General features: G+C 39.1%; 1 protein-coding gene across 2 annotated transcripts; it reads right to left on the bottom strand.

Moving 5' to 3' along the window:
- Positions 1-248: 248 nt before the first annotated feature.
- Positions 249-11,349, bottom strand: LOC134316853 (E3 SUMO-protein ligase CBX4-like). 2 transcript variants are annotated; one of them, XM_062997358.1, is made up of 5 exons: positions 11,128-11,349; positions 10,928-10,971; positions 8,538-8,603; positions 3,984-4,050; positions 249-3,196 (listed from the first exon to the last, which is right to left on the bottom strand). In XM_062997358.1, the coding sequence occupies exons 1-5, from the start codon at positions 11,194-11,196 to the stop codon at positions 2,024-2,026; spliced, it is 1,419 nt and encodes a 472-aa protein (XP_062853428.1). In that variant the 5' UTR covers positions 11,197-11,349; the 3' UTR covers positions 249-2,023. The 2 variants fall into 2 exon arrangements, with proteins under 2 accessions (XP_062853428.1, XP_062853429.1); XM_062997359.1 differs by lacking the exon at positions 11,128-11,349 and having other exon boundaries at positions 8,538-9,443; positions 10,928-10,954.
- Between the last annotated feature and the right edge of the window lie 207 nt (positions 11,350-11,556).

Below are 11,556 nucleotides of genomic sequence, written 5' to 3'. Positions count from 1 at the left end.
AAGGATGGCATGCAAAAGGCAGAGATTTAGACAATGCAAAAAAGGGAATTAAACAAAACAAACAATGAAATCTCAATACTGTCAGCATCCCTTACTATACAACTTTATGTAAACTTTTAACTACAACTGTTTTGGCAGCTCATGGTAGCTTATTCTGACATTTTCTTTAAATGCATTAATTATTTTTGGTGAATGAACAGCATTTCCTTTTCTGGACCCTTCCCATTAAATTATCTAGGGCTCCAATATAATACCAAAAGCTCTTTTATTCCAAAATAGAACCAGTAGGACTTTGAAAACATCAGCACATTCCTGTTTCTGTTTCTGTGTGAGTGAGTAAAAGTAGCAGTGCAAAAACGCAGGCGTGATAAGGATTTTAAACATTGCAGACTTCTTATCTGATAACACTAAACAGATAGTGCAAAGTGCAGTCCGATACCAACGGCTTGTATAATTACAAAGAAGAAACAAAGAAATGTCTCATTATCTCTCTGAATGTTTACACAGTCTGATCTTTCATACAACACACACACACACAGACACACACACACATAAAGAAAGAGAAACAGAGAGATGTTTACAGTATCTTTTTACACTAAAATAAGCTTTTAATATGCTGAGACAATGATAAACACACGCTGTGTGTAAAATCAGCTGTACAAAAGACAGGACATGAAAATTAGCATTGCATATGTAAGTGCTTCTTTTACATATTAGCAATCTGATCAAGCGCAGACGACTGAAACAATTCAGTGACAGAAAATCCTGTATCACAACATTTACATGTACATGTATTTTCCACTTTATAGAGCCACAGCATAAGAAGCAGACACAAAAATTACCTTTATTTCTACAAAACAAGTAAAATAAAATTTACCAGATCTGACTGGATGTCTAAACTGAAACACAGTTGGTAGCATTTCATTTCTTTTCAATATAATTGATTTTATAAATATGTTAGCATGGGATGTGGCTGGAAACTTTTTGAAACCATTTTAGCCATTCAGTGTATGAAACAAAACACAACCCGTTTCTGGGGGGTGCAAATCTGGCAACCCTGGTCAAAAGTGCATTCTGTATGGTTCACAGTGAGAGTCTGCAATTTTACCTTTTTCCAACTATACAGACTCTTTGTAAATATAAAAATATTAAGGTTATGTTCACTGACACACTGATACAATGCTACATCATAAAAGCCAAGCCTTCTGACCAATCAGAATTGAGAATTCCAGCGTTGTAAATATGTGCAAGATACAACAAACAGTGATATTATTATGGTGATGGCAAAATAATAACTTTGGTACTTTTTGAATCTGTTAATAAATTATGTTACTAAACTTGTTCAGGAATTTAATCCCTGACTTTCAGCTTCATGGATTACAGTAAAATTTATAAATGCTTAATTAATTCACTCAAAATTCATTTTTTATGCGGATCAGGGTTGTGGTGGGTCTGGTGGCAGCGGGGCAGAAATACACACACAGCACTTCACTCACAACTAGGAGCAATTTGTTGGAGCCAATCAACAATCCAATCTTCTGATGTTTTTACCCCAAAGAAATTTATATAGAGGAAAGAAATGCACCCAAAATAATGCAAAAGGTAGATTGGCTGCTTTGAATTGCTTCTAGGAGTAAGTATGTAATAATGGGTATGTGTAAAGTGCCCATATATAAACTGTCCAGGATTTATTTTTGCCTTGCGCCTAGTGTCACTAAATGACTTAGGCAAGGATGAAGCGGTTAGTGAAAATAAATAAATGAATGTTTAGTCTGCACTTTTTATATTGCCATGGTCAGGTTTAACTTTGAGTTAATCAAAAGCAATGCAGCTGGAAAACAAACAAACAAAAACAACATTCAATTTTAATAGAAATACATTAATAAATTGAATAAAATATCACTGCAGGTTAAACTTGCTCTTGCTCTATCAAGACCTGCTTTTTATATTAAAACATTCTGAAAACTCTTTACATTTCTACAGATTTACAAAAGGATGATCATACCACACGTTTTTGGACATTCTAAACAGTCACATATTCCTTAAAAGTTACAGTGAGGCAGTTTGCTGTGATGTCTGTGATTATTATATTTCCAAGAAAAGGTGAAAAACTTGCTGAAGGTTCTGACACCTGCTGAGAAGGCACTGCCTTTTTCTCATTTGGTTTGGGGTTCCCATTGATTTGAGTGTCTGCACTAGAGTTCCTTGTATCCCGCACCCGAGCGCAGCTCAGATCTATTGGCTCGTCCTGACAGCCATTCAAGAAATCAAGCGTAGAGTTTTGGTGTCCACTGACATGCATGGACTTGCTTGCATGGTGACTCGTGTTCGTATGTGGTGCGCTTATACTTCGACAATTTAAGAATCTTTTCGCCTGTCCAGGGTCACTAACTGGATCAGAGTGGCGCCGCTTTTGGGAGCCCTTTGTCAAATCCTTTGGGATTGTCAGCTGTACTGGCTCTCCATCAGGTAGTTTCAGGTTTTGGGAATCCTCTGCTCTGTTTGTCTGAACTGAAGTAGCTGAGTCAGGGTGGATTAATCCATGCATAAATCCAGAGTTAGGAGGCTCAGTATTGTTAAATCCATTTCTGTCTAAGTGTTTGGTTGTGTCCATAGTGCCATTTGTGCTATTTGTCTCACTCCCCAGAACTTTGTCCTCCCCATTTTGAACTTGCTTTCCGTTCTCCATGTACTTGCTCATGACGATGACGATCCGTCCGTTCTTATTCTTGTTCTTCACAATTTTTAGCTTACTGCTTGTTTCATTCACAGACTTTAATCCATCCTCAGCAAATTCTGATTGGTAGCCACTTTCACCCATAAGCTTTTTGTCTTCCTTACTGTTGTCTTTTACATTCCTGAGACATCCTAAATCTGTGTCCTCAATCTGTTTTTGCTGTAGATCCAAGCATTCAGGAGTTAAAGCTTCCTTCATGCTCTGGTACTGTTTAGGATCAGGTTGGTAGTGGTGGTGCTTTTTGCTGTTCAGCTGGTAGAAGTGCTTCCTTTTGCTGGTAGACAGAACATCATCTGGGCTTTCTCTGCAGACCTGCTGGTACTGGTGTTGCTTCCTGCTGTTCAGCTCAAACTGATGCATCTGCTTTGCATCCGTGGTTGGTTTCATCGAGACCACATTATCCTGTGATGCTTTCTGGAGGCCGGAGAGAACGTTGGATCTCAGAGCAAATGACGGAAGCTGAGAACAAAATTAAATAGAGATTTAGGCTTTTTTGAAGAAGTTCCATACATTTCTACATCAACTATTAATGTTTAAGTTCTGTGTCAGTTTTATTGTCTTCAAATTATGGCTTAGATGTACATTCTTACATTAATGTTTAATATATTAAAGTTGTAGCTTATCAAACTAATTTGCATTGTATTCCCAACTAGTGGAATTTTAAGTTAAAATGCTGCTGTGAAATAGTGGGTGACACGCCAGACCACTAACGCAATGCTACCAGTCTGGTCAGGTGCTTTACAGACACAACTGGTTTTGTTTAAGGAAGAAGAGGCCAAATTAGGAAAAGCTGCAACAGCTTCTACTCTCATACTCTTTAGAAAGAAGAATACAGAAAGAGTAGCATGGTCCTCTGTATGTGCAGAGACGTTCTGAAAGGATCTCCAGCTGACTGATGAAAAAATACTTTGGTGTCATGTAATGACATGCAGTGACATTTATCTAACTTTGTGATATACTTACACCAGGACAGCCAAAAATAAAACAATACCACATCAGTAAAGTCTGAAACCTTGTTCATATAAAGCTCAGTGAGCTTGTCAAGAAATGGTTAACCATTGACTAATGGCGGCTTGTTATAAGAATTTGGTACAAATTTGCATACTCCTATAAATAGAAATAGGAAAAGCCAGCTGTGCTGCATAAAATATCTACAAAAACCCCACTTCTGTTTGCATTGCAAAAGTAACCCATACACCAAAAGAACTTTTGTTGCTTAAGAGCGGGTAAAGAGGTCGGTTCTCACCTGTGTGAGGAGGTGCTTTGGTTTTGGACCTCTCTTGCGGTAACCCATTATCTGCTCCTCACGCTCCCTGAAAACAAAACAAGTTTTATTTAAAGCACTTCAACACATTTGTGTCCCACCAACTCCATCATTCATTAATGGAATTGTTAAGCACATTCAACATTTAGAGGATTCAGGCATAGTGTAGCAAAAAGTAATCATAGTAAATAATAATTATTAATAATAATAATAATATTAAAAAATTATTATATGAATAATATAGTAACTTCTTTAACCTGAGATATGACACTAAACAACTTTTTAAGTCAACTTAATTTTTGTAGCTAAAATAAATTGACATCGTATCATTATCAAATGTTTCCTGGCAGTATTTCTGTTTCTGAACTTCCTTCCTGCACTGTGGAGCTTTAAAATAAAAACAGTTTCCCTAAAGACAGAGGTTTCAAAACTTATTACAGTCCTGTACCCTTAAAACGCCTCCAAAGTACTCCTCCTACAAACACAGATGCAGTATATATTCACACTGATGACCCAAACGTTATATCCTAAAATATCTACCTGAAATGCTTAAAAAAACAGTTTTAATTCACAGGGACATGAAGTTAGCTAGACACGTGAAGGAGTTAGCTGTTAGCAGGAAGTCACCAGCAGGAATACTTTAAACCAGGTGCCAGTCCACTGAGGGCATTGGCCACCAAGAAACACAACTCCATCTACTAACAGCAGTGCTGAGATTTGAACCTGGATCTCAGTGGTGGTGGGCTAGCATAATAGACTGATGCACCACCCAAGCACCAACAAATAAATTTAAACAGATTAATATGATTTGACAGATGCACTGATTGGTTTTAAAGCAACTTTTTAAATGTTGTTCTTTAAGGTTTGTTCATTTATTAGGATTTTTTCGTCATGTTTTACACTTTGGTTACATTCATGACATGAACGGTAGTTACTCATTACACACAAGTTTAATCAATTCACAAGGTTATATCGAACACAGTCATGGACAATTTGGTGTCTCCAATTCACCTCACTTGCATGTCTTTGGACTCTGGGAGGAAACCGGAGCACCCAGAGTAAACCCACTCAGACACGGGGAGAACAAACTCCACACAGAAAGGACCCGGACAGCCCCATCTGGGGATCAAACTCAGGACCTTCTTACTGTGAGGCGACAGTGCTACCCACTTAACCACCGTGCCGCCCCTTTAAGGTGTGAATCTTATTTTTAAACATTCCCGTTGCTATTTGTACCTTAGTTACAGAAAACAGCACATAAGGGCATGAAGAAACAAAAGGTCTATCAGTCTGTCCATCCATCCTTTTATTATTAATGTTTAAAAACAATAATATGCAGAATTTAATTATTGTCAATTATTTAAGTAGAAAACTGTGTTAAGCTTATTTTAACAGGCTAGCATGCATGTGAGACACAAAGCACCAGCACGATTTCTCAAATTGTCCAAATAAATGACTTTCAATATATTTCAGTAATGAATGCTGTCCAGTTTCCCAATAATTGTCTCTCAGGTTTTGAAAAGCGCTGCTGTGTACAACCCAGCTGGACATTCTGCACTGACTAATGTCTTTTATTGTTTTGTCCCCTTTCCTTACCCCACCAGCCTATAAAGTAAGAAACTGTGAGAAATCTGATTTGGTTTAACTGGTTATCATCACAGCTCGCTTTCTTTTCTTTTGAAAAAAAAAAAAGCTAATTAGGTGCTGGCGAAACTGCAAAGACTCGAGGGAGGCGTGCAATTATTCACAGCAGAATTCCCCCGTCAGCTAATGGTGCAAACAGATGCCAGTTAAATGTGCAGAATGCCCCTGTGCAAATGGTCGGGGGTGTTTTAAGGGAGGGGGGTGGCACTAATGTATGTAGCGACACGGAAAATGCTCATTTGTGCAGGGCCGTGCAGTTAAACGGCGTGGGTGAAAATGCTGAACCCGAATAATGGAAAATATGCTGTGTGTGTTTTGGCCCATGTCGGATCTATTTATATAAATCACCGCAGAAATGATTAGCCACTGAAGTGAAACATTAAAGGAATAGTTTGAATACACTATATTCCCCTTAACAGATGTTGTAAATGTTGTGGATCAGCCCATCCATGAAGCAAGCTTGTTGTCAAAACACTTTTTATTTGCTAAAGCAACAAAGGTAATGAGCTAACACTCCCAACCATGTTGTGTGGTGTCAGTAATCAAAAACAGGTTTATATGACAAGACATGTCATATTGACAAGAGTAAGTGGACACCTGACCTATTCCAAAACCATGGCCACTAATAAAGAGTTGCCCCTGACTGAGGTTACAACAGCATCCACTCTTCTGAAAAGGGTTTCCACAAGATTTTGGTGTGTCTGCGGAAATTTGTGCACACTGAGTCAGGCACTGATGTTAAAAGAGAGAGCATGATTTGGAATTAATGTTTCAATTCATCCCAAAGTTGTTTAATATAGCTGAGGTCAGGGCTCTGAGCAGTTTCTACACACCAAACTCAAAATCATGTTTTTATAGTATAGCTGGAATAGCCTTTCGCAAACTGTTGCCAAAACATTTCTAAGCACACAGTTTATTTTAAGCAAATTATTTTATACAACTCTTAGCAGCACTCGGGTGGCACAGCAGCCGATTGTGCTAGTCCAGCTATCAGTCGGATGGGTGTCAACACAGACATGACTGGCAATGTCTCTGGTGGCCAAAGCACTGCATTGGATTGGCATAGGACCTAGGAATGGGTTAGCAATGGGTTTGACAGAAATGGTTTGTATGGATACATTTGTTAAATACATCATATGCATGAACGGGTCCTTGAGAGGGGAATATGCTCCAAGCAAAAATGGGCACATGCAGGGGGATAAAAATCCCAAATGCATAGATTTCATGTTCGTACCATGTGCAACATCGCAAATATAAGCTGAATCAAGTTTGTACATTGACTCATGATTCAGAGTTGACTCTTTATATAGTGAGTTCAGCTGGTGTAGATGCATTGGTAATGACTAAATAAGGAAAAAAAACCGCACCTGTATTACACCTGCATTACATTACAATGTAAATGTATTCTTTTCTGAAATGAGATGCACTTTATATCAGTATGTCAAAAATGCAGCCAAACAAGGAAGCTTTGATCCTTGTCTTCATATACTGTCTGTAAAGAGTTTTTTTATTTGCAAAGTTTCCTCAGGGCTACATCTTTTTCATTCTACCTCCAAAAACATGTCAGTAGGTGGTGTGGATACTCTAAATCACCCCTAGGTGTGGGTAAGTGTAAATGACTAAGTATGTGAGAAATGACTGAATGACTGCCCAGTCCTCCTGTTTCCAGTATAAGCTACAGACCCACTACATTACTTACCAGAATAAAATGGTCACTGAGATGAATCAGTGACTGAATTAATGGATTATCAGGACATGCCGACACCAAAAAGTATGAGCAACACATCTGGATGGTGCGATGTAATCTGATCGGTCTCAGCTGTAGATGGACACTAAAATGATTATTCAGTGTAACATTGTTATGTGAGATGTGATTCTATTTTTCTAGACGTGCTTCCAGCTAAATGCCTTCCTCTGATTGATTGAATTCATTCACCATTCCGACACATACAGGCACGCTCTTCCCATTTGTCTTTTCATCACACCCTTTTCCCATCAGGTGGACAATGTGATCTTATAGTGTAAATTCCTCCATTCTCCACCTCATTCTTTACCTGTACAGGGCCAGCATGTAATGTTGCCTGGGTTGCCAGATGCTCTTTTTGTATTTTTTTTATGACACTGGATTGGAATAGTTACCTGCTTTAGTTATCTGCTTTATTGTTTCTTGACCCTATGCATGAACATTACCACAATATGGTTATATATTTTTATATTTATTTATTAAAATATACTATTATTTACATGTTTTTACTAATCACTTTAAAAGAGACATAGTGGCACAGCTGGTAAAGTGCAACGTACACAGCGAGATAAATCTTGGGAACCTAAGTTTGATCCTCACTTCAAGTCACTGAGAGGAGTTTCTGGAATGGATGAGCACGCTATCTTGTTGAGCGCTCAGTGATTCCAACTGGTGGCGTCAGACCCACCGCAATTTAGTAAAAATGAATAAATGATGAACGTTTTGCTGGACTTTTGTCACTACTGAGATACACATGTAATGGAGCAGCACAGTACAATGGGTCTTGGCCTCTGGTCACTGTCTGTAAGGAGCTTTGCATGTTCTTTTTGTGTCTGCATGGGTTTTCCCTGTTTACTCTGATTTTCACCTAATTTCCAAAACTATGCAAAGGATCGATTGTCTGCACTAAATGGCCTGTAGGTGTAAGCGAGTAAGTAAATATGTGAGCATTTTTATGTGTTGCCCTGATATGGCTTAAAACCCTGTCCAGAGTACATTCCTGCCTTTTGCTCAGTGATACCAAAACCCTGACCAGGTAAGAAAAGTATTATTAAAAATGCATGAATGAATGAATGAATGAACATCATGTATTGTAATAATGTTTTACAGCACCGAAAGTGCTAAAACACCAGTCTGGTTCTGCTCACCTTTTCTGGAAGGCAACAAGGAGACGCGGGTCTAAAATGTTCTCCTCAGGCTCCCATGTGTTGTACCTGTAATGAGATTAAGAAGGGAATTAACAAAGGCCAAAGGGTGTGCTTGTCCACTCAGCTCTCTGGTGCCAAACCATGTTTAACAAGGGTGTCAGCATTACTGAGAAATGCAGGGCAGTTCTGCAGCTCCTGCAGTATTGTATCAGTTGGACAGTGCATGTGCATAATGTGCAATAAATGTTATGTAGTGGACATGCAGCATCATGACTACACAGTGCGTAATGAAACCAACCAGAAAGACCTGCACTAAGTGAGTAAAATGAATCATAAGTTCAGGTGTTTTAGTGAGACACAGAAATCAAACACAATAAGCTACTGCTTTTAATGTGGAACCAGTTTAGGGGTGGAACTTCTGTGGCCTGCACTGAGCCTCAACCCCATTAAACACTTAATGAGCTTAACAGAGATAAATTATAACGTTAATTGCAAGCCATGCCATCTTTTTCAACATCATGGCCTGACCTTACAACACCCAAATCTTGTGGAAAGCCTTTCCAGCAAAAGTATTTGCTGGTTGGACATTTCATTTTAAAAACAAAAACAAAGTGACCTCTGTGTGATCTTTTCAGCTATAACAACAGCCATTTTTCTGAGGAGGCTTCTCACAAGTCTTTGAAGTATGTCTGTGGTTATTTGTGCTGGGCACTGATGTTGGTCAAAAAACCATCTCAACTGATGTTCCAGTTTATTCCAAACCTCTTCAGTGGGGTTGAGGTCAGGGCTCTGTGCAGGTCACTGGAGTTTCATTAAAACAAGCTTTTCTTCATGTCTTCATGAGTTTGCTTTGCGCACAGGGACACAGTCAAACTGGAACAGCAAAAAGCCTTCCCTAAACTGTTGCTGTAAAATTGAAAGCATATAATTTTCTTTAGATACTTCATTTATTATAATTGTTAACAGTTGTTGTGGCTGAAACACATGAATTACAAACGGGTGTCTACATTTTTTTGTCCTTACAGTGTCCTTTTAGCCATGCAGTGTATCTTGTGTTTTGCATTTATTTGCACATTTATATATAAAGCAGAAAGCAGCATCTGCATTGCAGTGTATTTTAAATGAAGTAAAATGTTGGTGTTTCCAGATTAGCAAAACATGCAGGCGATGTGCTCATGATGTTACTGGAAGTAAAACAGGTATGTATTTGAAAACAGGTTGTTTACAGCATAACATTCATTTTATGCAGTTTGAACACATACATTTTCCTCCTCTGGTTTCCTCAAGTCATTCATGCCTGAGCAACAGGAATATCACTGACCAAACCAAGGGCACAAGATTTACCAGTTACCACCAACATAGCCATCAAAATCGATGATTTTTAAATCTGAAGTTAAGAACTAACACAAATGGTCTTTTTTATTAATATTATAATCAAAACTGTAAATAAAAGTAGTGCACAAGAAGTCCACATGTAAACAAAAAGCACTATGTTTTCACACTGCTCTTTGATTTCTATTATTATTTTTAACAAAGAAAAAACATACAAAAAATATATATTTATATACTATTTTAAAGAAGGGTTTATGTTTGTCAGTTAAAGTGCAAAAACTTTAAAACACTAAATGAAACTTACTGTCATTGTTAATATAATCAAATGCACTTTAGACGAGTTTTGCCAGATTTCATCTGCGCAGAAACTAGGGTTGTGCTTTTAGATCCTTCAGTTGCCTTTTAATCCTTGCTATAACATAGCTTGAAACTGGCAACCTTACGTCTAACCTGAAACCATAAATAGCTGTATTTGCATCATCTTGGTCAGGGTTTTGGTGTGCCCAGGTGTTACTGGCATTCCTAAGCGCTAGATAGGAAGATACCACAGACATTCAATTCAAGCCAATTTAATTCGCTGTACTTATTTACAACATATTTTGAAGAGAACATACCACACATTTTAATTTGCTTTTAAGTTTAGGTGGCACAGTAGCGCAGCTGGTTGAGTGGATGCGGCAGGCTCCTAGTTATGAGTGAGGGCATGCCCGGGGTGCGGGGTGTTTTTAGACGTGTGTCGAACCCTCCGCGACCCTGACCAAGATGAAATTGTTAGTGAAAATGAATTAATGGTTTCAGTAAGAACTTGTTTTCATCCATAGACCTTCGGCACGCCGAAAGAGAAGTACCAAGGTTGCGCGCAGCCAATGCAAGGGCATTATTAATCCATCAGTTTATTTATTCATTCATTCCAAACAGAAGGAAATGGCACGTTAGCACCGCGCAGAATGAAAGTGTTTCCTTTTGTTTCTTCCTTCCTCTCTGACAAACACAGGAGCGCAACCGCGCATGCACACGCACCATACTGGTGCAGCTCCAGACATAAATACCCCACTCACCTGGGTGACCACCCTCTCCACTTGACCAGGTACTCGTACCTCCCCTGAAAGAAGCACGAACATGCGTCAGTTACACAATGCAAAAGTTTTGTAAAACCTGCAAATGTCTCAGAAATAAAAAGCAAAGCACGAATGTTATGTGATATATTTCTCCGTGCACGCGACTGCATGACGGGAAAATGAAAGAAACGCGCGCGGACCTTTCGGATGCGCTTCTTCTCGATGTTCTCCACAGCAAAGACATGCTCCGCCGCCGCGGCCAGCTCCATGTTTATAGTAGGATAAATGCTTTAAAAATAAAACACGAGCACACAGAGAAACGTTCAGCGCGCCAGCATATCTGTATAATCCGTGTTAGAACAAATCCCGAGCACAGATCCTCCCGTGGGTCCAGGTTACTCTCGCCGTGTATCCGCGCAGATCTCCGCGCTCTCCGTCTGGACTGAACCGCAGAAACACACTGCGCGCAAATACGCACCAGTGTGACGTCAAAAATAGGAGGGGTGTGTATCAAATGCACATGCGCAGTACCACAGCTACGCTTGAGCGCGCATGTTCCGGGTTTTGCAGAGGTGAAGGACTTTTACATGACGCGCATTCAAATCATTGGTTCTTACTGCGTCACTGAA

This window comes from Trichomycterus rosablanca, chromosome 6 (assembly GCF_030014385.1).
Source record: "Trichomycterus rosablanca isolate fTriRos1 chromosome 6, fTriRos1.hap1, whole genome shotgun sequence".
NCBI lineage: Eukaryota > Metazoa > Chordata > Actinopteri > Siluriformes > Trichomycteridae > Trichomycterus > Trichomycterus rosablanca.
Note: the sequence above shows the minus strand (reverse complement) of the source record. Positions and strands in the feature narration are given on the sequence as shown.

Coding starts and splice junctions, on each gene's coding strand:
- LOC134316853 (XM_062997358.1), bottom strand. CDS start 11,196: ATGGAGCTGGCCGCGGCGGCGGAGCATGTCTTTGCTGTGGAGAACATC. Junction 8,604..10,927: donor TGGAGAGGGTGGTCACCCAG/GTGAGTGGGGTA, acceptor ATCTCATTACAG/GTACAACACATGGGAGCCTG. Junction 4,051..8,537: donor CTTGTTGCCTTCCAGAAAAG/GTGAGCAGAACC, acceptor TTTTGTTTTCAG/GGAGCGTGAGGAGCAGATAA.